The 25,778-nt window shown below is 48.4% G+C and overlaps 2 protein-coding genes across 9 annotated transcripts in view; both read left to right on the top strand.

Moving 5' to 3' along the window:
* The window catches only part of CSNK1G1 (casein kinase 1 gamma 1), a 251,007-nt gene extending 242,678 nt beyond the window's left edge, over nt 1-8,329 (top strand). For 7 of the 8 annotated variants that reach the window (XR_006274914.1, XM_038418853.2, XM_038418851.2 and 4 more), the window contains one exon: nt 1,728-8,329. Coding sequence is in view for 6 of the 8 variants with exons in the window: in XM_038418853.2 (XP_038274781.1) it covers nt 1,728-1,782 (55 nt within the window). In the remaining 2 variants the exon portion in view is untranslated. The remainder of the gene's footprint in view (nt 1-1,727) is intronic. The other variant, XR_006274913.1, reaches the window with a different exon arrangement.
* Nucleotides 8,330-11,300: 2,971 nt separating this feature from the next.
* On the top strand, nt 11,301-25,473 carry PPIB (peptidylprolyl isomerase B). Its single transcript, XM_038419673.2, has 5 exons — nt 11,301-11,509; nt 12,711-12,824; nt 14,315-14,408; nt 24,512-24,696; nt 25,090-25,473. Exons 1-5 carry the CDS (start codon nt 11,351-11,353, stop codon nt 25,210-25,212), a joined length of 675 nt encoding a protein of 224 aa, XP_038275601.1. The 5' UTR covers nt 11,301-11,350; the 3' UTR covers nt 25,213-25,473.
* Nucleotides 25,474-25,778: the final 305 nt, after the last annotated feature.

Raw genomic sequence — 25,778 nt, 5'->3', positions numbered from 1 at the left:
AAAGTCATTACCCATCTGATGGCTATCCAGGACCTATATGAAATCATCCATTTGCTAGTGACAGAATATTCATGTCACATGTTCACCACCCCACTCCATAACTGACCCTCCCATGGGAAATCTCTGGAGGGAAACTAAGGATAAGCCATGGAGACCGAATTGCCCATCACCCTTAGAGGTGATTGCTGCTGGCTAGAGCTGAGGCACATAGGCAGGCATGGGGTATGTACACTTGCCTTCTTGTTGCCATCTCTGTATCTGCTCATGGCTGTATGGAGGGTATCGCTCTCCCGAGCTGCCAGTCTAACACCTCTCACTAGCAGTAAGCGTGCTTACTAAGGAGATTAAGTAGTTATTCCTCATTTTCAATCACCTGTAATTGGGCTCAGACAGGAGAGGACATGCACTCCTCAGGGGCAGTAGTGTATATTTCAGCTCTCAGATAAATACCAGTATTAAAAGCTTGTTTAGAGCTACCACTGACCCAATAGAAAATGAGTCTGCCTGCAGATGTTGCTGCCATTCTGTGGCATAGCTTCTCAATGTCTTTGCTCCTGTGTGCTTGTTAGAGGTATTTGCATGAAAACGGGATTTTTGCATACCTCTCCGCCTGTTCCTTATTCTTCTCCTCCCTCCTCAAAGGCCATAATCCCAATATCATAACTGGTCACTGAGGAAATGGTTGTGATTTCATGGGGAAGAGGATAAGCAGCACAGGAGCAGGTGAATTTGCAAAGTACAAAGATCTTTCCATGCAGATGTTTCTGACACTAGAACCTGAATACAGAGTTGTCTTTAAATACCATGCAATTCCTGAGGAACCAGCTGGAGCTGACACCACCTCTATCTCCATCATCCCTTCGTTTTGCCTCCCTGTTCACTGTGCACTGATAGCCTTCCCTGGCCCAGATCAGTGAAGAAGCAGGGGTTGTATATTTGTAGACTAAACTATTGGTCTTTAAACTGAAACTCTGATTACTTACCATCAGTCAAGGGTTCAGTAAAGGAAGCTGGCCCCCAATCAGATCCTTTCAGAACTAGTCCTTTTCAGCTTACCATGAGCACATCATGTGATTGGAAATATTTAGTCAGGCCTGGCTCAAACCATTCCAGCACCTTTCAGGGCACAGTCAATTAGTAGTTTTGGGCAGAGGGAAACAGCCCGTTAGTGTATCTCACCTGTTTCCTTCACTCCCAGCAACTGGAGATCCCTGTTCTGCTGCAAGACTTCGTCTGCCTTCCTACTGACTATTGTTGTGCCTTATTTCCTTGTTCCCAGTTAATTTCCTTGGGGCAGGGACCTTGGCTTCATACAGCATCTGGCACAACCAGTCCCTGATTCTGAGCCTGGCCTTTGGGCATCAGCAAAAGATGAATAATAACGATCAGTTGAACCTCCTCTTTCATAAGAGCAAATCCCAGTGTGTGAAAGCACCTGAATACCTGCCTTTATGGTGATCCATTGGCCCTTGTCTGAGCACAGTACTGCTGCCCCTTCTATTGTGGGCTAGACTGGTCTGCTGCTGGCCTCGTGGACTTTCCTCCTATTGGAGGAGGTGTTGGTAGGTTTGTTTTGTCCTTAGTGCTGGACATGTTGAGATCCCATTGCATGTATTCTGAATGAAGGGAAGAAGCCCACCCTGTGCAGTTCATGGAAGTCAGGTGGCGGGGGGCCTGCTGTAGGGTCTAGTCCACTCTACTGACTTGCTGTGTTCTTTGTGCTCCAGGTGCTGCTGCTTCTTTAAGAGGAAAAGGAAGAAGACTGCCCAGCGTCACAAATGACTGGTGCCTCCTGGGTTCTTGTAGGAACTCCACCTACAGCTCCTGCCGTGTCTTACTGAAAGGAGCTTCTCTCTAGGGGGAGGAGGCGGTGTAGGAGGAAGAGAAACAAGTGACATTTTAAACCAAAAAGAGAGAAGAAAATAGTTCCAAAACAAACTGCTCTGGGGTGGATCTGCTCCATGGTCTCCTCATTCACTCCAAGCCTGAAGCTCCTTTAGGGATCAGGACTGCAGCTGGCTCAGGCCTTGGTTGCCCAGTGGGCAGGTGGGCTGGCTGGCTGACCCTCCTTCCCATTGTTTACGGCAGAAGGCACCATTCACACAACCTGAGAACTATGCTTTGTTTCCTGCTCACTTTACTCCCCCTCACACTCTCTCTGCCCATCCATCCTCCTCCCTTCCAAATGGAAATACCCTGGTAGGCTTCTTTGGCTAAGGGGAGGTTATGGGTGGTTGTCTGAGCAGGAAAGACATGTGGGAGAAGGTCCAGGCTGGTATGAGGCAATTTCTCCCCCAAGTCCCTTTCAGCGTCAGCCTGAACTGCCAGCCTGGCCAGGTACAGCAGTGGGACATAGGCTCCCTCCTAGGCTCCTTGGGAACAGTTATACTGTAGCGTGAGACTTGCAATCTACTGTTCCAGTCCCTTAGGTTCTCTGGCTTCCTTGTTCACTCCCTTCTCCAAATGGTAACAGAGCAGTGCGGATTGTTTTAAAGAAACTGACATTGTTGCACTTTTTATTATTTTTTAGCATTACAGACGCATATTGTGTCTGTAGATTTTTCACATGGACAAATGATGCTGGCACAGACAGACATTCAGCTTGGAATGTGGAGGGGTGCAAAGAATGTCAACAGAGGGTTTGCTTGCAACATCCAGAAAACCCTAAAGCTAATCACCTATTGTTGATCATGCGCTAAGAGAAACCTACTTGAATTTTGAATCACCCTTTGTAGCTGCCAGTGAATGTCCCTACCATGGTTTCCTACTTGGTGCCTGACATAACCAGCCTGGAGTTGGAGGGCACTAGCTTTCTATTGGAGCAGGGAGAGACATCAGCCTTGCTGAGCTGGAGGAGTTTTCTCTGGGTAGACGAGCAGATATGGATTACATAACTGAAAACCTGATGTTTCCCAAACTGCAGATATTTTTTATGACAGGGTGGCCGCCTAACCTTCTCAAATGGTTTCTGGGAGGTTGATTATGGAGTAAGCACCTTTCTTTCAATTTACTAAATAGTCTACAATGGAAGTGTTTGAGAGAGCAAAGCTACCCCAGCAGGGAATGGACATTTAACTGCCTTACAGTGACTGCATCTGCAGGTGGCCAGATAAGCTACTCAAATCAGACTTTGTGTAGGTTTTAGTGGGCTCTGAAAGCTGCCTAGACCTGAGTGCAGGCTCAGAGCTCTGACTGTGAGTCCTGGAGCACACACCATGCAGTTCTCCCTGTAGTGGGAGCTAAGGTCTTTTTAACCACCATTCTTGAGCCAAACCATTATTTAGCAAAGGGCTTAGGGCACTTTGCACATGAACTCTCATATCCCAATGTAGGGATTGCTGAGCTCTGAAGAGGCAGCTGCAGTTACTCTTGGGGGGAATTGTGTGGGGTCTGTGTGGCAAAGGTTTACAAGAGCTAAAGAAGCTTTTTTGTGGAGGCTAGGAATTGGTTCTTCATGCTTTGCCTGTTTGCATATCACATCAGCATGGGATCAGACCCCTCATTTCAGGGGCTGTAGTTGTCATGTAATTAGGGCTCTCCCACCCCAGTGCTTGAATTACATACAGAGGCAGAGTACGGAGGCTCTAATATACCATCTCTTCAAAATGGTGCCTCTGAGTGCATGTAGTGGCATGCACTGAAAGGGAAGCAATGGGGAGTGCTGGGAAGAAGCAGGGAAGGATGTTTGTTTCAGGGGTGGGCAGAGACTCCCTCTCCCTTCAGGCAGAGCAGCAGTAAGGCAGGTGAGCACACTGCTGCAGTTCAGTGGTTAGGATTTGTAGCGTGAAACTCCGCCCCTTTTTCTATGTGAGGATTCTGCTCTCTCAGAGAATCCCTGTGGGGTGTTTCTCAGCTGCTAGCCATTTTCTGCTGGGATCTTAAAGCCTTATTCAAATGGAAAGAAAGCGGATATAGCCAAGCGTTTTGCTGCTCTTTCCTTTCTCCACCACTGGGGTGAAGTTAAGCTGGGGGCTAGCTTGCTCTTCATTCACTAACCCACCAAGAGATTTGTAAACCCACCTTTTTAATTCTGCAAGAAGTTTTCCATTGAGTGTAACAAGTGGGGTGCACAAGGAAAGGACTTTCCATTCCCCATGAGTGTGGCTGCTTGGACTCCCTAACCCCTTTTCTTTCTGCCAAGGAGAGGAGGGCAGGGGACATTTAATCACTTAGTTTTGTTGCTCTGCCTCTTCCTGAACTCTTCTACTGCTGTTGACTTTCTAAGAAGTCAGGCTGTTTGAAATGAGCATTTCCTCATACCCTCACCATAGGAAACCATGGTTCGGCATCTTGGGGGGGAGGGAGGCGCAGGAATTTGTGGGGAGAAAGCAGTTGTATGCTCCCAGCTCTCCAGATTGTACTGGGCCCTGAGACACATGCATTGCTGCCCTCCTAAACCCCATTAAGTGCCTGTCACCAAAACTCAGAGGAGAAACTCAATTCCTTCTGCATTTCCTGACATTGTTCAGTCATTCCTAACTATTTCCAATCAGGGAGTAGCTTGTAGTTTGTAAAGTATGTATGGGGAGGGGAGTGTCTCTGCATTTTTTTTATTCTTAAATATTATTTTTAAGTAAGTGAATGTATTTGATTGGTAGAAATTTTCCCTTGTTTTTAAGTGGGTCAGTTTGAAAGCCATTTCATATTGACCACACTACTGCTTTGTTCTGGGGAGTTGATGTTCTTTTAATCCTATGATGATGTATATGAAGGGGAGAGAATGTCTCTCTCCAAGGCATGCTGGTAATGCTCACTTATACCAAGCCCTCTTGCACTATAGTCATACATTGGAACTCTTCAGAAGGGCAAAGGATGTAAAAAGCGGGTAAACAGTAAATCCTATTCTAAGGAAACTATTCGACCCAGAAAGTTTAAGAAGTGACTGGTGATAAAAACCAGATCAAGCGGGCCATCTTACAGTAGGAATTAGAGCATTAAACCCACCTACATTAATTCCCTGCCTCTCCTCCCCACTGGAAGCTAATATATTAGTTGGCATATACCTGTTTTCTTCCAAGAAAATGAGAGGAGAGAATCTCAGATCACAGCTGGCCAGTGGAGCTGCTGAGCAGGAACATCATCTGGCTGTCCTGTGCTTCCTTCGCATGGCCTAATATTACAACTGGATTTCCAGATGTGCAATGTTCCATTGCAGTCTCCTGAGGTCTCAAGTGAGGTTTTCAATAAATATTGCACTGCTGTATTGAACTCCATGTATAGATGTAATTATTACCCCTTCCTGAAAACATTTACTTATGGATGTTTTCTTTGCTTCAATCTGGGCTCTCTTGGTAACCCTTCCATCCTATATTAAAGAACCTCTGAAACCCTCTTCGAGCGGACCATGTACAGTGTGGGAGCTTTTGAAATTCTTTTTATTTCTTTAAAGCCATGAACAGTCCAGCCTTATGCAGCTTGGTAAAGGAATGCTGGAACTAACCCTCTTCTCCGCACACTTCCCCTGTCCCACTTCCCTGATAAAAGAAAGCAGGCACCATCACTGGTGACTTTGCAGTCTATTGTTTGGACACAAATGGATGTGAACTAATCAGAAATGTGCTAACCACATGCAGCATAATCAGTAGTCCTTTTGTATATCAACTACAGTGTGGCAAAATATCAAATGTCTTCCCCAAATGGCAAGGGCATGACCTACTCCTGCCTCCTGGCCAGTACGCTACAGAAAGGCTGTGCCACTACATCAACTGAAAATTCAGCAGCAGCTGAACTCTGGAGTTATGCTCAGTCCACATCAGAATCTAAGCAGAACATAACATCAGCATGTTGTGTGCAACCTTGTGAAACCCCAGCCCATGAGGGAGGGTGGGAATGACTTGCACTTGTGTTGAGCATTGTCTTCCTCATTGCCTGTCCATAATTTAGCTGCTCTGTTGTGTGTAAAGTGGGGGACAGGTGCTTGTGAACCAGATATCTAGTAAGCAATGCTTGGGTAGTTGAAATGAATCAACTAATCTGCTGAACTGCCATGATCAAGAGGTTTCCAGTATGCAAATAGCAATTGCTTATTTATTCTCAGTACAGTTGGAAAAAATGCATTAAAGCAGCTGCTCCTTATTAGCCAAAAGAAGCATCTTCTAAAAGTAGCTTTCAATATACTTAGACAGAAAAAGCACATATAGCATTCTGTCCGTGATGATTCTCAGTGTTAGTAACTGCTTAATGCCAGGGTCTGCTTAGCTGGAAACTTGCTCCTTACTTGATCACAACCTTCAAAGTAATCACTCTTTTAGCATGAACTGTATCTCCTAGTTTCCAGAATCACTGCTCACAGGAACACTAGTGCTCTTTGAGAAGGAAAAGAAACCTCAAAATGTCTTTCCCCTGGCCCTTTAAAACATCTATATGAGGCCATCTCCTCTTTTGTGGTTTGAGTGTTTCCAGTAACCAATTAGCAAGCAGTAACTTCATAGTATTCCATTTTGACTTAGGATTCTGACATGAGTAACATGCCTGGGTCCCTGAGCTTGTTGCATGCCATCTGTTAATAGAGAGCAAGCTGGAGACTGCTGAGCTGAGCCCTCCCTTGGTAGTGCTTGTTATTTCAGATTGTGTTTTGGAGGGAGTGCTGTTTGAACGCCTAAGAACAGTGTCCATACAGCCATAGCTGTCATCTAGTTTTCCCCAGCAAACAAGCATGTGTGAGAGAGAGAGTGCTAAAGGCACTATAAATGGGGAAACTTTGCTTTTCCACAATACCACTGAAGGTTTCAGGGGAAGTCTTGAATGTGGGTGACAGCTGCCAGCTCCATCTCTTTGTCAAGAAGGGTTGGTTTGAAAGTGAAGTTTCAGTTACCAACTTCTAGGTGAGCATTTCCCGCTGCAGGGTGCTTGCAATTTGCACAGTGTTTGGCAGTACTGTGCCCTAGGACTCTTATTGTACTGGAGTGACTACGTGGTTTTAAAGTGTTAGGTGTTTTCAGTTACATTTCCAGGTAACTGACTGCAACAGAATTGGTTTCTCAGGCTTCAGTTTAATAGTTGTACAGTATAGGTGATAGATACTGATTCAGATCTATTTGAATAGAGAACATGAAAAATGTATTCCCCACATCCAAAAGGAAACCCACTCCAGTATTTGTGTGTAAAGGTGTGTGTGTGAAGCTGGGCTTCAGGGTCTGAAATAACACTTCTCATGGGTTTCTAGTTTGGTTGACCAAACTTCATATTTTAAAGAGACTTCAGACTCTCTGACCAAGATTTTTTTTCCTTTCTCACTCCTCTCCCTACCTTTCTGGGGCAGTCGCAACGTGCTCTTTAGTACGTCACAAGTATTTTCACGGCAAGAGATCAGAGCCTTGGGACCTCACTGAATACCAATTGAAGTAAGGGCCTGGTTCTGATCGCCAAGAGCAGGGAGAAACCACCCAGAACAGGGACAGTTCTCTGTGTTGTCTTTGGCCTGCCCAAATCACAGGTGCAAGCCAAGCCAGGAGGAATACAGGCAGGAAAAGGCTTTAAAAGACGTGAAATCCTTCTGGGAGTGTCTCAAGAAAATTATCATCACAGTAGATGCTCGTTCCCCATCTGTATAGCTCTAGCTGCACAGTGCAAACAACTCTGAGAACCTGGGTTTTTCCAAGTGTTCTTGTAAGAAAACAAGTGACAAGTTCTCTCTTCCCAAATTAGAACAGCAAGCTGGTACTGATAAAGTCTTATTTGTAATTATGAGACAGAGAAGAATATCATCTGAGAACATGTAGATTATACCAAATACATTATAAACCACAAACCCCCAAATAAAAAATACTGTCAAGTGATTATCTCACTGGAAACTTTACAAGCTATAATTTATTTTGTCTATTTCTTTAATTTAGCCCTTTGTACTTCTGAGGGAATGTTAATTGCAACTTTTTTTTACTGTAAAATACATGAAAATCAGCTGTGGAAATCATTTTTTAAATATTGCGTGGATGTCTGATTCTTGTTTAAAATGCCTCGAGTTTTTTATCTTTTGTTTTAAATATGTAATGCAATGTTTTATTCATATTTCAGGCACTGGTCTCAAAGCTCAGCTGTGAACATGGAACTTATAGTATTTTTTAACATGAATGTCAATTTAAAATGTGTTTGAAATGGTTCAACCAGGATAAGGGCTTATATCATGGGGAAGACCCCTCCAGGGGGAGCTCCTTTCCATCAAGAAAATGGGTCCTGCTTACTGTTGGTTTCTCTTTCTGATTTGCCCATTTATTGGGGCATCATGAGAAACGCAACAAATGTGATCTTTAATTACTCCCCTTCCCCTTTTGGGGGGCAGGGGCTCCCGTTTGCACCCTTTTTGTATGTAAAATAAAATGTCTTACCTTTACTCTCTGTTCCCACTCTTTAGTCTTTTATAAAGTTTGATATGTGCATTCAGGATCTTATATGGGCCAACTTTCCCATTTGAAATGTCAGGCAAATGGAGGCAGCTGCTCCTGTGGTGCAAAGCTTGTATACACTGTTGAGCAGTAGCAACAAGGGAGTATGCTTACCTCAACCAGACAAATACCAGTAGGACCAAATACCTACCAGTCTCACTCCTCTCCAGAGGAAGTGTTCATCTGAAAAATTTAAATGTAATACACAGCTTTGCAAAATAGCATGAAAACTTTAGTCCAGGCAAAAAAATCTAATAGCTAGGCAGACCACCCTATTACCATTAGCAGCCCATCATAGTGCTCAAAGCTACCTGAATAGCAAACTCTCCTTTTTCCTGATCACTTTTGCCTCCTTCATGCGAGTTACATAGGGCCCCTAAAGACCATCACACTCTCACAGGACACTTGGGATAGGTGGATTGATGACAGGATCTCAGCATACTGCTCAGTTGCCCTAGTGTTTCAATTGTTGTTGATGCTTCAAGACGGGGGCAGATCTTGGGCTTCCTGCTGCTGAGGTAGTTTAGAGGTCATTCCATTGCAAAGGCACAGATTATTCTGAGCCCCTTCTAACAGGGTTTTAGGGACCTCTGGATACGAGTGCTTTCCTGCTTTTATATTTCTTAACATTTTTGGGTTCTATGTTGTCAGTGAAAACTAAACATGTTTTGGGGTTTCTCCTCTAGATACATGTAAGGCTACTTCCAGTGATGTTATCCTGCATTCCAGTTGTACTTACAGCTGAAGGCACCCAAACAAAGGAAAAGCTAAAGGCCCAGGCATGCTTCCTGCCTGCTGTACTAGTATTTTACAATAGGTTAGAGAGAGACATGTGATGTTTGATTCCAAAAATGCGTGCGTCTTTTCTGCTAACACATGAGACCATCACACCTTAAATCCTACTTTAGAGAAGACCTTTATGAATATGGTGAAGTATTTGCTGAGCTAGGATTCCACCCACTTATGCAGCTCCGGCAGTGTGTCCCCTGGAGCATGGTAGTGCACCCCAATATGGGGAAAGGCTGGGTTTGAGTGCTGGGCTCCAGGAGTGATTCTCTGCTCTAAGTATCAGAGGGGTAGCCGAGTTAGTCTGTATCCACAAAAACAACGAGGAGTCCAGAATCAATCACCCTGGATATCCAATAACAGATTTAAAAGTAGCCATACTTCAACAAAAAAACTTCAAAAACAGACTTCAAAGAGAAACTGCAGAGCTACAATTCATTTGCAATTTTAACACCATTAATTTGGGCTTGAATAGGGACTGTAAGTGGCTGGCTCACTACAAAAGCAATTTTCCCTCTCTTGGTATTGACACCTCCTCCTCAATTATTGGGAGTGGACCACAGCCAACTTGATTGAATTGGCCTTGTCAACACTGGTTCTCCATTTGTAAGGTAACTCCCTTCTCTTCATGTGTCAGTATATTTATGCCTGCATCTGTAATTTTCACTCCATGCACCTGAAGAAGTGCATTTTTTACCCATGAAAGCTTATGCACAAATCTGTTAGTTTTAAAGTGCCACCGGACTCCTCGTTGTCTCTGCTTTAACTAGCTGTAGCTGGGTCCTGAATGCATCCCAATGTGACAAGTGAGTGAATCCATGTGGCTAAGCTGTAGTTCCCACAGTGGGTTACTGTCCCCTGCTTTCCCTTGTGTGCTGTAGGAGTAACTCAGCCCTGGACACTCAAGGCCAGAGCCAGGGCTAGGCATTAGCAAACAAACTAATTAACAGGGTTCAAAAAAGAACTAGATAAATTCATGGAGGATAGGCCAGGATGGGCAGAGATGATGGCCCTAGCCTGTTTGCCAGAAGCTGGGAATTGCCGACGGGGGAATGGAGCATTTGATGATTACCTGTTCTGCTCATTTCCTCAGGGGCCCCTAGCATTGGCCACTGTTGGAAGACAGGATACTGAGCTAGGTGGACCTTTGGTCTGAGCCAGGATGGCTGTTCTTATGTTTAGGGCTCCGAGCAGCTCGAAAGGGCCCTTCTTCACTTTTTATTGTAGGAACTTGGCTGTTTTAGTGGGGGGGATATATTCCTGCTAAGGGCCCCCACACAGCTAGTACCAAGCTGCATCATTCGTCTGTCTTCTTGCGGAGAGCTGAGGAACCGTACCAGCTGGCCAAGAGCCCCCTGCTCACCATGGGTCAGGGTCCGGTTTGTAGGGTGACCATATTTCCCAAAGGAAAAACAGGGCACCAGGTGGTGCTAGCCCAAGTCCTCCTCTCTCTCTCTCTCTCTCCACCCCCCCTTGCCTGCCCTGAGCCCTGCCTCCTCCCCTGCGGGGGTCTGGCACGGGCACTTCCCTTGCCCCTGGCCCTGCCCGTTCCCCCACCCCGCCTACTGAAAAAAATGGGCCTGTGCCCCGGCCCCCTGACCAGTCGGCAAGACCGAAAGTGGGAGAAACGCCCCACTTCTGCCAGGAAAGTCAGGCCGCCCGGGACTGGGATTAGGAAAGAGACCGCCCCGGCCACGCGGGACATATTCTCATTGGTCCCCCTGCCGGTTTCTGCGGCGCCCGGCCCGGCTCAGCCGCGCGCTCCCTGCCGGGAGATGTAGTCCCCGCGCGGGGCGCGCCGTGCATCCTGGGCGCTATTCCTCGTGGATGACAGTTGGCCCAATCGGCGCGTGCCGCTGCGCCCCGTCCTTCCGTGCCCGCGTCCCATTGGCTAAAACGTGGCCCAATGAGAAACTGGAAACGTGGCAGTCTCTGGAGCCGGTTCCTGATCCCCCGCAGGCCGCGATAGAACGCGCTAGCCTGGCTCGCTGGGGGGGGAGGAGCGTCGCCTCCCCTTCGGGATCGATTGGTTCCTTCCGTCTGGCGCCTGTAGGCGGGAGAGCAAGTCGGGCCGTACCACTGCCAGGGCGGGGGAGCGCGGGTGTATCCGCCTCGGGCCGCGCGGCGCAGGGCTGGGAGTGGGCGCGCGGGTGGGCGGGGCTAGCGGCGCTCGGGGGTCCCGGATGCTGGCGGCGCGGCGGGCGCTGTGGCCGGGCTGCGAGCGCAGGAGGATGAAGCTGCTGGTGGCCGCGGCGCTGTTGGGCGGGTCGTTGCTGGTGCTGCTGCTGCCGGCCGCCTCGCGGGCCGAGGAGCGCAAGAAGGGGCCCAAGGTCACCGCCAAGGTGGGCCGCCGCCCCCCCCGCCCTGATCGCCCCCCTGCCGGGCCCCCTACCCGCCCGGAACCTGCCCCCCGGGTGCCCTACCCCCCGCCCCGCACCCCGGCCGGGGCAGGCCGGCCTCGGCTCCCCTAGAGCGCGACGCGATGCCCGCTGTCTGGCCCAGCAGCCCCGGAGCCGTGACCGCGCTGCCGGGGCGGCCCCCGGGAGGGAATTCGTGGCTCCCGGGGCCGGGGTAGGGAAGTTCCCTGGGGAAGGCTCAAACGGGTGCCCCGGAGCCGCGGGGTCCGTCCCTTCCCGCCGGGCTCTCGGGGCAGCCAACGGGGGCGGCGGGCGCCCAGGGTGGGGAGCTGAAGATGGAGGTGCCGCCGGCCTCTCCGGGGCCCTGCCCCAACCCGGGCCGAGTGACGCGCGCCGGGCACAGATGGTATCGGCGGGAGGGTCTGTCGGAGGGCGGGGGGTGAGATGACAGGGTTCCTTGAAACAGCTGGAGTCTGGGGTCTGCCGCAGTCCCCCGTGCACGCGTGTGGGGCTGCAGGGAAGGGGCAGGCCAGCCTGTGAGCTGAGCCCAGCGCTGTTCTAGGAGTGGGAACCCCAAAAGCGAGGGCTCTGAAGGCGAAAAGTCTGGTGGCAATTCTCGCTGAGCCCATTCAGCCTGCTGCCATCTCACTGACTCAGTGCCAGGCATGGGGGGGATGGACCTGATAGCCAAGATTCCTTAGGCAGGATCCCCTGCTAAGCTTGGCTTAAGAGCCAAAGGGTGCCTGAGTCTCAGGAATAGAAAGGTCTGTAGCTCTGAATGTAGTCCTAGAGTAAAAGACGCAGGCCCTGCCCTAAAAGGCAGATAATTTGGTTTGATGGGGTTACTTGTGCTCCACCTGGATGGGGTTGCTGTGGAAAGGTCTTCAAGGTGCAGCCAAATGAACTCTAAAGAGCTCTGAGCTTTCTAACCCCTCCCGATGTTGAGCTTAATTCTCCACCCCATTGCTGCTTCTCAGAGTTGGGATGATTTACAGCTCAAGGGCTGACTTGCAGCTGGGTCCCATGAGCAGGAGCTGCTGTAAACCAGCCAGCCAGATAGGCTCAGTGCCTAGGCCTGGCATGGCAGGGAGGTGTCATCCAACTGGCTCCATTTGGTATTCCAAGTGCCACACCGTGGCAGGAGAAAAAGGAATCCCTGGCTAACACTGCCTCCTTTGTACCACAGGTGTATTTTGATCTGCGGATTGGGGACGAAGATGTGGGCCGGGTCGTGATTGGTCTTTTTGGGAAGACTGTCCCAAAGACTGTGGAGAACTTCGTTGCCTTGGCCACAGGAGAGGTGAATGGACCGCTGGGCAATGGCCCTCAGTCCAGTTTCCCAACTCACCCGGAGTTTCAGTGTGCCATTAAGCATAAGTTGGTGTTGGGCCTGGTGTGTATACTTACACCCACCACCTCCAGAAGCAGGGAGAAAGTCAGGTGCTGTGCTGGGGAGCAGTAGTGAGGTTGTTCCAGCAGCACATGAGATGTATTTGTTGGCAGCATCCATATTAATTACAGGTCAGATATGATCACTGGTTGAGCAGACCTTCCATTTCTCCTTGTTGGGGTGTGCCAGCTGCCAGGGTAGTTATCCTTTGCAGGCTCATCCTGAGAGTTATGCTCAGGTTTATTCTAAATACATGTGAGGGGGGTGTTGCCTCGAGCCACAAAGACCTGTAGAAGGTCTAGCAGGAGTGCTCAGCATCCTGGCACTTCAACCCCACTTTTGATACCCCCCCCCACTTCTAGTTCTGCCTTGGGAGAGGAGGAGTGAGTGGGGGAGCATGGTCTAGAATGGGGGAGTCACCAAGATACTTCCCAGTCTCCTGCTGCTGCATTGCCTGTGAACCAAATCCCAAGGGAACAGCAGTGCGGCATGTCCCCTTCTTTATATAACTGGTTATCAAAAGGCTGAAGCCTGGGGCCCAAGACTGAGATTTCGGAGTGCAATGCAGAATGCTGTTTGCTACACCCCTTCTCCCATGGGTAAGGTGGAAGGGTATGTGCACAGCTGCCCACTGCAGAGATCAGATCCCTCACTACCTCCCAACACTTGAAGTCCTGATTCTTGTTCACTCCCTGCTGCTGAGGGCCAGGAAGTGTTCTCCAGCAGAGCCCTGGACTCCGGTTACTCGCTCATCATGGTGAGAACTGGGTTGGGGCCATTCAGGGGGAGTTGGGTGTCTAACTCCTTTTGACCCTTCTAAAAATGACAGCCCCTAGCAGTACTAAACTCTTCTCAGCTCTGCCTTGCACTGAGACTGGAGACAAGTCCCACTACCCTCTGGGCTTGCTGGGGGCTAAAGCTCTTGGGACCCTGAGCTGGGATGCGTTGGAGAAGCTGCAAAATTGCCCCAGGTTTCCATCCCTACCCCTTCACCGAACCAGCTCCTGTCCGTGCCCAATTGCCTACCGTAGGACTGAATTTGCTATTTTCCTGGTAATCACTGCTCAGCCTGCTCCCATTGAACTGTTCCTCGATTCTCCCTCAACCCTGGCTGCAGGTTCAGGTATGCAGTGCTGCAGTATCAGTCGCGTTTGAAAGGATTTCTTCCCAACCAGGAGGGCCGGAGACATAAATGGACACTCCGTACTGCCGCCTGAGACTGCAATCAGTAGGAAGAAGTGGCTTCCCGCACCAGCTCAACCCGCCCTGTCTGGGGGGGAGCACCTCTCTGGGGAGTTGGGCAGGCAATGAAGCAGTGATTGTGGGGGTGGAGCAATCCCTTAGCTATTGCCCAGGCACTTGCTCCTCCCTGGCCTCATGTTCACTCTCCTCTGTTCCAGAAAGGGTTTGGGTTCAAGAGCAGCAAGTTCCACCGTGTGATCAAGGACTTCATGATCCAGGGAGGAGATTTCACCCGCGGAGACGGCACCGGAGGTAATGCTGGGCCTGCCACTATCCTGTGCTCCGGGCCATGAGCCTCGCGCATGGACTCCCTCAGGCTGTGAATCTGCTGCACTTGCCCAGCGCTCTGCAGAGCCACTTTGGAGTTAGAGACATAGGCGCCGACTTTGTGGGTGCTCCAGGGCTGGAGCACCCACGGGGAAAAATTAGCGGGTGCTCCGCACCCACCGGCAGCCAAGCTGCCCCCTCCTCACCTCCTAACAGCTGTTTGGCGGTGCTTAGGACTTTCTGGGAGGAGTGGGGACATGTGTGCTCAGGGGAGGAGGTGGAGAAGAGGCAGGGCAGGGTCGGGGACTTGGAGGAAGGAGGTGCAAGGGGGCAGGGCTGGGGTGGGAAAAGGTGAGGCGGGGCAGGGCCGAGCACCCACTGGGCAGAGGGGGAGTCAGCGCTTATGGTTACAGGGGTTCTCTTGAGTCCTGCCATTCCCCAGCACAGACAGTGCACTCAGGCTCTTCCTCAAACACTGCCCCACCAGGCATCACCCTTGGTAGGGGACTCCTGGCTGTGCTGTGGAGAAGGGTGTTGCAATGAGCAGCCAGGCCTGAGCTGAAGCGTCTCCCATCAGCTGGTGTAACCAGAGCTCCTGCTTAGGATGGGCACCTCACTGAGAATGGGCGCTTGCAGAACAGGGTAATTATTGACTGATGCATCCCCGGTCATCCAGTACCAGCATCTGGCAGTCTGAAGCTTAGGGAAACCCAAACATGGAGTTGTATTCTTGATCTTGGCTAATAGCCATTGATGGACTTATCCTGTATAAACTCACCTAGTTCGTTTTTTGAACCCAGTTATACTTTTGGCCTTTTACAATATCCCCTGGCATCGAGTTCCGCAGGGTGACTCTGCGTTGTGTGAAGAAATACCTTCCTTTTGTTCGTTTTAAAGCTGCTGTCTATTAATTTCATCGGGTGACCCCTGGTTCTTGTGTTAATGTGAAGAGGGTAAATAACATGTCCTTGGTCACTTTCTCCGCACAGTCATGATTTTACTGACCTCTGTCATATCCCCCCTGAGTCGTCGTCTTTTCCAAACTGAACAGTCCCAGCCTTTTTCTCTCTCCTCACATGGAGGCTGTTCCAGCCCCCTCATCATTTTTGTTTCCCTTTTCTGCACCTTTTCTGATGCTAATATATCTTTCCTGAGACAGGGTGACCAGAACTATACGCAGTATTCAAAGTGTGGGTTTACTTTCGATTTATACAGTGGCATTATGATATTTACTGTCTTATTATCTATCCCTTTCCTAGTGGTTCCTAACATTCTGCTAGCGCGCTCTCTTTTTTTACTGTCGCTGCACGTTGAGTGGATGTTTTCAGAGAACTGTCCACAATGACTCCAAAATCTTTCTGGAGTGGTAACAGCTAATTTAGACCCCGTCATTTTGTGTGTCTTGTCCGGATTATGTTTTCCAATATGCATTTACATTGCATTTATCAACATTTCATTTCATCTGCCATTTTGTTGCCCAGTTACCCAGTTTTGTGAGATCCCTTTGTAGCTCTTTGCAGTCAGTTGAGTAATTTTGTATCTTCTGCAAATTTTGCCCCTTTTTCTAGATCATTTATGAATACGTTGAACAGCACTGGTCCCAGTACAAATCTCTGTGGGACCCTGCTGTTTACCTCTCTTCGTTGTGAAAACTAACCATGTATTCCTACCCTTTGTTTCCTGTCTTTTAGCCAGTTACTGATGCATGAGAAGACATTCCCTCTTATCCCATGACAGCTTACTTTACTTAGAAGCCTTTGGTGAAGGACCTTGACAAAGGCTTTTTGAAAGTCTGAATACACTATTTCCACTGGATCACCCTTGCAAAAAGAAAAGGCACCTTAGAGACTAACTAATTTATATGAGCATAAGCTTTTGTGAGCTACAGCTCACTTCATCGGATGCATTTGGTGGAAAATACAGAGGGGAGATTTATATACACACACAGAGAACATGAAACCCATTATTTCGTCATACACACTGTAAGGAGAGTGATCACTTAAGATGAGCCATCACCAGCAGTGGGGGGGGGATAAGGAGGAAAACTTTTCATGGTGACAAGCAAGGTAGGCTATTTCCAGCAGTTAACAAGAACATCTGAGGAACAGTGGGGGGTGGGATGGGGGGGAGAAATAACCTGGGGAAATAGTTTTACTTTGTGTAATGACTCATCCATTCCCAGTCTCTATTCAAGCCTAAATTAATTGTATCCAGTTTGCAAATTAATTCCAATTCAGCAGTCTCTCATTGGAGTCTGTTTTTGAAGCTTTTTTTGTTGAATAGCCACTCTCAGGTCTGTAACCGAGCGACCAGAGAGATTGAAGTGTTCTCCGACTGGTTTTTGAATCTTAGAAGTGTGTGCAACAAGAGTGATGTCATGGTGGGAGTCTGCTATAGACCACCGGACCAGGGGGATGAGGTGGATGAGGCTTTCTTCCGGCAACTCATGGAAGCTACTAGATCGCATGCCCTGATTCTCATGGGTGACTTTAATTTTCCTGATATCTGCTGGGAGAGCAATACAGCGGTGCATAGACAATCCAGGAAGTTTTTGGAAAGCGTAGGGGACAATTTCCTGGTGCAAGTGCTAGGGGAGCCAACTAGGGGGAGCGCTTTTCTTGACCTGCTGCTCACAAACCGGGTAGAATTAGTGGGGGAAGCAAAAGTGGATGGGAATCTGGGAGGCAGTGACCATGAGTTGGTTGAGTTCAGGATCCTGACGCAGGGAAGAAAGGTAAGCAGCAGGATACGGACCCTGGACTTCAGGAAAGCAGACTTTGACTCCCTCAGGGAACAGATGGCCAGGATCCCCTGGGGGACTAACATGAAAGGGAAGGGAGTCCAGGAGAGCTGGCTGTATTTCAAGGAATCCCTGTTAAGGTTACAGGGACAAACCATCCCGATGAGTCGAAAGAATAGTAAATATGGCAGGCGACCAGCTTGGCTTAATGGTGAAATCTTAGCGGATCTTAAACATAAAAAAGAAGCTTACAAGAAGTGGAAGGTTGGACATATGACCAGGGAAGAGTATAAAAATATTGCTCGGGCATGTAGGAAAGATATCAGGAGGGCCAAATCGCACCTGGAGCTGCAGCTAGCAAGAGATGTCAAGAGTAACAAGAAGGGTTTCTTCAGGTATGTTGGCAACAAGAAGAAAGCCAAGGAAAGTGTGGGCCCCTTACTGAATGAGGGAGGCAAGCTAGTGACAGAGGATGTGGAAAAAGCTAATGTACTCAATGCTTTTTTTGCCTCTGTTTTCACTAACAAGGTCAGCTCCCAGACTGCTGTGCTGGGCATCACAAAATGGGGAAGAGATGGCCAGCCCTCTGTAGAGATAGAGGTGGTTAGGGACTATTTAGAAAAGCTGGACGTGCACAAGTCCATGGGGCCGGACGAATTGCATCCGAGAGTGCTGAGGGAATTGGCGGCTGTGATTGCAGAGCCCTTGGCCATTATCTTTGAAAACTCGTGGCGAATGGGGAAGTCCCGGATGACTGGAAAAAGGCTAATGTAGTGCCCATCTTTAAAAAAGGGAAGAAGGAGGATCCTGGGAACTACAGGCCGGTCAGCCTCACCTCAGTCCCTGGAAAAATCATGGAGCAGGTCCTCAAAGAATCAATCCTGAAGCACTTAGAGGAGAGGAAAGTGATCAGGAACAGTCAGCATGGATTCACCAAGGGAAGGTCATGCCTGACTAATCTAATCGCCTTTTATGATGAGATTACTGGTTCTGTGGATGAAGGGAAAGCAGTGGATGTATTGTTTCTTGACTTTAGCAAAGCTTTTGACACGGTCTCCCACAGCATTCTTGTCAGCAAGTTAAGGAAGTATGGGCTGGATGAATGCACTATAAGGTGGGTAGAAAGCTGGCTAGATTGTCGGGCTCAACGGGTAGTGATCAATGGCTCCATGTCTAGTTGGCAGCCGGTGTCAAGTGGAGTGCCCCAGGGGTCGGTCCTGGGGCCCGTTTTGTTCAATATCTTCATAAATGATCTGGAGGATGGTGTGGATTGCACTCTCAGCAAATTTGCGGATGATACTAAACTGGGAGGAGTGGTAGATACGCTGGAGGGGAGGGATAGGATACAGAAGGACCTAGACAAATTGGAGGATTGGGCCAAAAGAAATCTAATGAGGTTCAATAAGGATAATGCAGGGTCCTGCACTTAGGATGGAAGAATCCAATGCACCGCTACAGACTAGGGACCGAATGGCTCGGCAGCAGTTCTGCGGAAAAGGACCTAGGGGTGACAGTGGACGAGAAGCTGGATATGAGTCAGCAGTGTGCCCTTGTTGCCAAGAAGGCCAATGGCATTTTGGGTTGTATAAGTAGGGGCATAGCGAGCAGATCGAGGGACGTGATCGTTCCCCTCTATTCGACACTGGTAAGGCCTCATCTGGAGTACTGTGTCCAGTTTTCGGCCCCACACTACAGGAAGGATGTGGATAAATTGGAAAGAGTACAACGAAGGGCAACAAAAATGATTAGGGGTCTAGAGCACATGACTTATGAGGAGAGGCTGAGGGAGCTGGGATTGTTCAGTCTGCAGAAGAGAAGAATGAGGGGGGATTTGATAGCTGCTTTCAACTACCTGAAAGGGGGTTTCAAAGAGGATGGCTCTAGACTGTTCTCAATGGTAGCAGATGACAGAACGAGGAGTAATGGTCTCAAGTTGCAATGGGGGAGGTTTAGATTGGATATTAGGAAAAACTTTTTCACTAAGAGGGTGGTGAAACACTGGAATGCGTTACCTAGGGAGGTGGTAGAATCTCCTTCCTTAGAGGTTTTTAAGGTCAGGCTTGACAAAGCCCTGGCTGGGATGATTTAACTGGGACTTGGTCCTGCTTTGAGCAGGGGGTTGGACTAGATGACCTTCTGGGGTCCCTTCCAACCCTGATATTCTATGATTCTATGATTCTATAATTCTTGACGTCTGATTTGTGTCCATTAATTCTTTTACGTAGAGACTGTCCAGTTTGACCAATGTACATGGCAGAGGGGCCATGCTGGCACATGATGGCATATATCACATTGGTAGATGCGCAGGTGAACGAGTTCTGTTGTGTGGTTGCTGGTGAGTATTTGCTTCAGGTTGGGGGGCTGTCTGTAAGCAAGGACTGGCCTGTCTCCCAAGATCTGTGAGAGTGATGGGTCGTCCTTCAGGATAGGTTGTAGATCCGTGATGCTAACAACTAATCCATGAGATCATGGTACCTCCCAAAGAAAGTCTACTACTCGCTGCCTTAAATCTTCTGGCTGAGAGAAGAGTACCCAGAAGTCACCTACTACAGGACAGGCCCAACAAAGAAAATAACAGAACGCCACTAGCCATCACCTTTAGCCCCCAACTAAAACCTCTCCAATGCATCATCAGGGATCTACAACCTATCCTGAAGGACGACCCATCACTCTCACAGATCTTGGGAGACAGGCCAGTCCTTGCTTACAGACAGCCCCCCAACCTGAAGCAAATACTCACCAGCAACCACACAACAGAACCACTAACTCAGGAACCTATCCTTGCAACAAAGCCCGTTGCCAACTCTGTCCACATATCTATTCAGGGGACACCATCATAGGGCCTAATCACATCAGCCACACTATCAGAGGCTCGTTCACCTGCGCATCTACCAATGTGATATATGCCATCATGTGCCAGCAATGCCCCTCTGCCATGTACATTGGTCAAACTGGACAGTCTCTATGTAAAAGAATTAATGGACACAAATCAGATGTCAAGAATTATAAGATTCAAAAAACCAGTCGGAGAACACTTCAATCTCTCTGGTCGCTCGATCACAGACCTGAGAGTGGCTATTCTTCAACAAAAAAGCTTCAAAAACAGACTCCCATGAGAGACTGCTGAATTGGAATTAATTTGCAAACTGGATACAATTAACTTAGGCTTGAATAGAGACTGGGAGTGGATGGGTCATTACACAAAGTAAAACTATTTCCCCATGTTATTTCTCCCTCCCCCCCACTGTTCCTCAGATGTTCTTGTTAACTGCTGGAAATAGCCTACCTTGCTTGTCACCATGAAAGGTTCCCTCCCCCCCCCCCCCCCGCTGCTGGTGATGGCTCATCTTAAGTGATCACTCTCCTTACAGTGTGTATGATGAAATAATGGGTTTCATGTTCTCTGTGTGTGTATATAAATCTCCCCTCTGTATTTTCCACCAAATGCATCCGATGAAGTGAGCTGTAGCTCACGAAAGCTTATGCTCAAATAAATTAGTCTCTAAGGTGCCACAAGTACTCCTTTTTCTTTTTGCGAATACAGATTAACACAGCTGCTATTCTGAAACCTGGATCACCCTTGTTCACATGTTTGTTTGACCGCCTCAAAGAATTCTAATAGATTGGTGAGGCATGATTTTCCTTTTCAAAATAAACGTTGACTCGTCCCCAACAAATTGTGTTCATCTAGGAGTCTGATAATTCTTTTCTTTGCTGTAGTTTCAACCAATTTGAAACTGGTACAGAAGTTAGGCTTCCCAGCATGTCATTGCCAGGATCGCCTCTAGAGCCTTTTTTTAAAATTGGTGTCACGTTATTTATCCTCCAGTTATCTGTTACAGAAGCTGATTTAAGCGATACATTACACACCACAGTTAGTAGTTCTGAAGGAACTCAAAATATGAAACTGCAAAACTGTTTAATTTATCAGTTTGTTCCAAAACCACCTCATTCTGGAACGGTTCCTCAGATTTGTCACCTGGAAAGAGTGGCTCAGGTTTGGGAATCTCCCTCTCATCCTTTGCAGGGAAGTCCATTGCAAAGAATTAATTTAGCTTCTCTACAACGGTCTTGTCTTCTATGAGTGTTTCTTTAGCATCTCGATCATTCAGTGGCCCCACTGATTGTTTGCTAGGCTATCAGTTTCTGATGTACTTAAAAAAATTTTTTGCTGTTTTTGTCTTTTGCTAGTTGCTCTTCAAATTCTTTTTTGGACTGCCTAATTATACTTGACTTGCCAAAATTTAGGCTCCTTCCTGTTTTCCTGAGTCAGATTTTACTTCCAATTTTTAAAGACTGCCTTTTTGTCTCAACCACCTCTTTTACTCTGCTTTGCCATAATGGTGTTTTTTGGTCCTCTTACTATTTTGGGATTTTTTGGTTGGGGCATACATTTAATTTGAACTTTTTTATTATGTTTTAAAAGTTTCCATGCAGCTTGTGGGCATTTCACTCTTGTGACTGTTCTTTTTAATTTCCGTTTAACTAGCTTTCTCGTATTTGTGTAGTTCCCCTTTTTGAAGTTAAATGCTACTGTGGTGGGCTTCTTTCATATTTCCCCCCCTACAAAGATGTTAAATTTAATTACATTATGGTCACTATTACCGAGCAGTTCAGCTATATTCACCTCTTGGACCAGATCCTGTTTGCCTCTTGGGACTAAATTAAGAATTGCCTCTCCTTTTGTGGGTTCCAGGACTAGCTGCTCCAAGAAGCATTCATTGATGGTGTCTAGAAATTTTATCTCTGCATCCTGTCCTGAGGGGACATGTACCCAGTTAATATGGGGGTAGTTGAAATATCCCGTTACTATTGACTTTTCTTGTGTTGTAGCCTCTCTAATTTCCCTGAGCCTTTCGCATTTTCCATCACCATCCTGGTCAGGTGGTTGATAGTATATCCCTCTGCTATACTGTTATTCAAGCATGGAATTTCTGTCCACAGAGATTCTATGGTGCTATTTCATTCATTTAAGATTACTGTATTTGACTGTTTTCTTTTACGAATAGTGCCACTCCCCCACCATGACATATTCAGTCATTCCTATATATTTTGTACCCTGGTATTACCGTATCCCATTGATTATCATCATTCCACCAACTTTCTGTGATGCCTGTACTATCAATAGCCTCATTTAATGCTAGGCACTCAAGTTCACCCATCTTAGTATTTAGACTTCTAGCATTTGTATACAAGCACTTATAAAAATAGTCAATATTTAGTTGTCTACCTTTATGTGATGTAACTGAATGGGACTCCTTCTCCTTTGACTTTCTCTTCAGCTCCCACCTGTACTCTCTCAACTTCTATCCTCTCCTCTTTATTAGGTTATAGAGAATCCCTGTTAATAGATCCTCCCCTAAGAGAAATCTTTGTCCGAACCATGTGCTCCTTTATGCCTGTTGGCTTTCCCCCAACCCTTAACTTAAAAACTCATCTACAGCCTTTTTAATTTTACCTGCCAACAGTCTGGTTCCATTTTGACTAGGTGGAGCCTATCCTTCCTGTATAGCCTCCTCCTTTCCCAAAAGGTTCCCCGGCTCCTAATAAAACTTAAAACCCTCCTCTCTCCACCATTGTCTCATTCATGCATTGACACTCTGCAGTTATGCCTGGCTAACTGGCCCTGCATATGGAACTGGAAGCATTTCAGAGAATGCTACCATGGAGGTACCTAGCGGCCTAAATTTGGCCTCCAGAACCTCTCTCCTATCTTCTCGGTGTCACTGGTATCTGTATGTACCACGGCCACTGGCTCCTCCCCAGCGCTGCATATTAATCTAGCTAGATGTCTTGAGAGCTCTACAACCTTTGCACCCAGCAGGCACTTCACCGTGCGGTTCTCCCAGTTATCACAAACCCGGCTGTTTGTGTTTCTCATGATCAAATCCCCCATTACTATTACTGTCTCTTCCTAATAACTGGGTCCCCTCCCCTGGAAGGGGCATCCTCAATGCGAGAGAACACCATGACATTATTTTGAAGGAGAGTCCCAATCCTGGGATCGTTTCCCTTTGCTCCACTTTGATGTTCTCTTTCTCCAGGACTTTCATCCTCCTCAGCAGCACAGAGGCTGTCGGACTGGGTGGTGGGGCTGCTCTCTTAGGTCCCAGAAAGTCTGTCTGTCTTTCTGTCTCCCTTAGCTCCTCCAGTTCAGCCACTCTGGGCTTAAGGGCCCGTACTCTGTCTCTAAGGGCTGTGAGCTGCTTACACTAAATGCACATGTGCCACCTACCCACAAGGCAGCTAATCAAACATGCTGTATTCAGTGCAATAAACTGGGTAGCCCCCACTCTGCTGCTGGACTTCTGCCTCCATTATTTTTACTCTTGCAGCTCTTCTTTTGGAGTGGGGGGGAGAGGGAAGTTTGATTGGCAGAATGTGAGGGGATCTGGTCCTCACACTCCTCTAAAGTCCTTTCCAAATCTCTGCTGTTTTCTAGCTCCTCTGGTTGCTTAGGAGTTGGCTTTTTAACCCCCTGTTCTCCTTTAGGGTCCCTTGACAAAGGGGCAGGACTACTCATGGGATTAGGAATGAGAGGCTGGCAGGCTAGAACCTTAAGAAACTCCCAGCCTGGCCTCGCAGGTGGCTAGGCTTAGCACTCTGCCCCCCAAGACAAACCAACCACACTGTGAACTTCAATGAGGCACACAGCAAGCGAACAGATGACAAGCTCCCCCAAGGGTCACTTAATCCCTTCTGCTCCTGCTCACTAGCTCTAGCAGCTGCTCCTTGGTGCAATGCATCTCTGCTCCCTCCCCTGACCCTTGCACTAGCAGCCAGTATAAGCACTGGATGCCCTTAACAGTTCAGTCTCCCTCGGGGAGCCCTGGTCAACGCTCCTTACACAGGAACTAAGGAGGGCTTCCGCCTGAGACCCTTCCCTCTTGTTCATTCCTAAAGCTGAGCCACTGCTGTTTAAGCAAAGACTAGCTCATTGCTGCATATCTGTATTGTGACTTGCAGAGGGTGGGTGTCCCCTGGCTCCTGCCCTGGGAGCTGTCTATGGAGTGGGACCCATCCTTGTGTGAAAGTGCCCATGCTTCTGTCAACCACAGCACTGCTCTCAGCCACAGCTCAGTGCACCCCTAGCCTGCGGCTCCCTGCCCATATCTGTGGCACTTCCCCTCCCTCCCAGAGGGTGTGTTGGTTCCTGTAGATGAGGGAGGACTTCCCAGCAGACTCACTGAGGAGCTGAGCCCTGCATGATGAGGGTAGATGCGGTCTCGTCTCCCTGATGGAGGCTGCTGCCTCTCTGGATGTGCTAATACACTTGTCTGGTGCTAGCAGTGGGAGCTGACCTGCATGGAACCATGACTGTAAGCTGCTCCTCTTCTCTCATTGCCAGGCAAGAGTATCTATGGTGACCGTTTCCCTGATGAGAACTTCAAGCTGAAGCACTACGGACCTGGCTGGGTCAGTATGGCCAATGCTGGCAAGGACACCAACGGCTCCCAGTTCTTCATCACCACAGTCAAGACCCCCTGGCTCGATGGCAAGCATGTTGTGTTTGGCAAAATCCTGGAAGGGATGGTAAGGAGGAAGCCACATCCTGGGTGGGGTGGAGGGGAGATGCCCAGGGGTGACGTGGGGTGGGGGAAGCACCCTCCCTGGCATGGCTGACGCACAGTTGGCTGTGTGTACCCTTGGGGGATTGGGGCCTGGGCTGCATGTTAAACCTTGCTAGAGGGCCAGACAAGGCCCATGGCTGCTGTGTCCCTGGACACAAAGGCTGAGGAGGGTGAGTCTAGTATTGTCCTGGCTCCTGGGAGAGGAGGCTCCTTATCTATATTTTCTGGAGCAGGCCTGAGGTGAGACAAGGGAACAGCTGGGGAAAGGGAAAGAGTAAAAACACCCCTCTTGGCTTTGGCTGTCAAGGGACCCTGTGCACAGGCAAATTCCATCCTTAATGTGGGTGTCTCCTAGGATGTGGTGAGGAAGGTGGAGAACACCAAGACAGACAGTCAGGACAAGCCCTTGAAGGATGTCACCATTGCTGACTGTGGCACTATCGAGGTGGAGAAACCATTTGCCATTGCCAAAGAGTAAACCATCCTGCCCCAGCACCAGGGCAGGACTGTGCAGCCAGGGCTGGCCTGTGAAGGGCTGTGGGCTGTGATGCTCCCCAGGGCCCCTTGGCTCTAGCTACTGTCTGGGTGAGCAGCAGCTGTACCCTGCCACTAACCTCCTGCCTGGCGGCTACTCCGTTCTCTGTGACCAACACATTCCACCTGGCCAGCAGAGGGGGTGTTGGTCTATCACTTTTGTAAGAAGCACATGCACCAATAAATGTGATCAGTGTTTTTTATAGCACTGCCTGGAGTGTGCTTCCTGTAAGGCCTGAATGCTCCCCTGGCCTCTGAGAAGGCACAGCCCCTGCATAAATAGCTCCTTCCCAGGCCCTTCTGCCTGAGCAGGGCAACAACCAGCCTTTTGCTGCCCCATTATTGTGGCTAAGGCATTTGAACAGAGAGCTTGGAGGCATATGATCTGCTTTGGACCTCAGGCAAGGCCAGAGCTGGTATCTGCACCTCCCCCTGTATTGCAGTGTAGTGCCTCTAGTAGGGGCTGCACTTCCTCTTCGCACAGTCTCTGGGATCTGTTCATTTCCCCCT

The sequence above is a fragment of the Dermochelys coriacea genome, chromosome 10 (assembly GCF_009764565.3).
Source record: "Dermochelys coriacea isolate rDerCor1 chromosome 10, rDerCor1.pri.v4, whole genome shotgun sequence".
Classification (NCBI taxonomy): Eukaryota; Metazoa; Chordata; order Testudines; family Dermochelyidae; genus Dermochelys; species Dermochelys coriacea.
This window is presented reverse-complemented; position numbering and strand designations above follow the sequence as displayed.

Bases quoted from the DNA above. Each gene is read 5' to 3' on its own strand.
- PPIB (XM_038419673.2), top strand. From the start codon at position 11,351: ATGCTGGCGGCGCGGCGGGCGCTGTGGCCGGGCTGCGAGCGCAGGAGG. The intron at 12,825-14,314 runs GTGAATGGACCG...CCTCTGTTCCAG, and splicing joins TTGCCTTGGCCACAGGAGAG to AAAGGGTTTGGGTTCAAGAG. The intron at 14,409-24,511 runs GTAATGCTGGGC...TCTCATTGCCAG, and splicing joins CCGCGGAGACGGCACCGGAG to GCAAGAGTATCTATGGTGAC.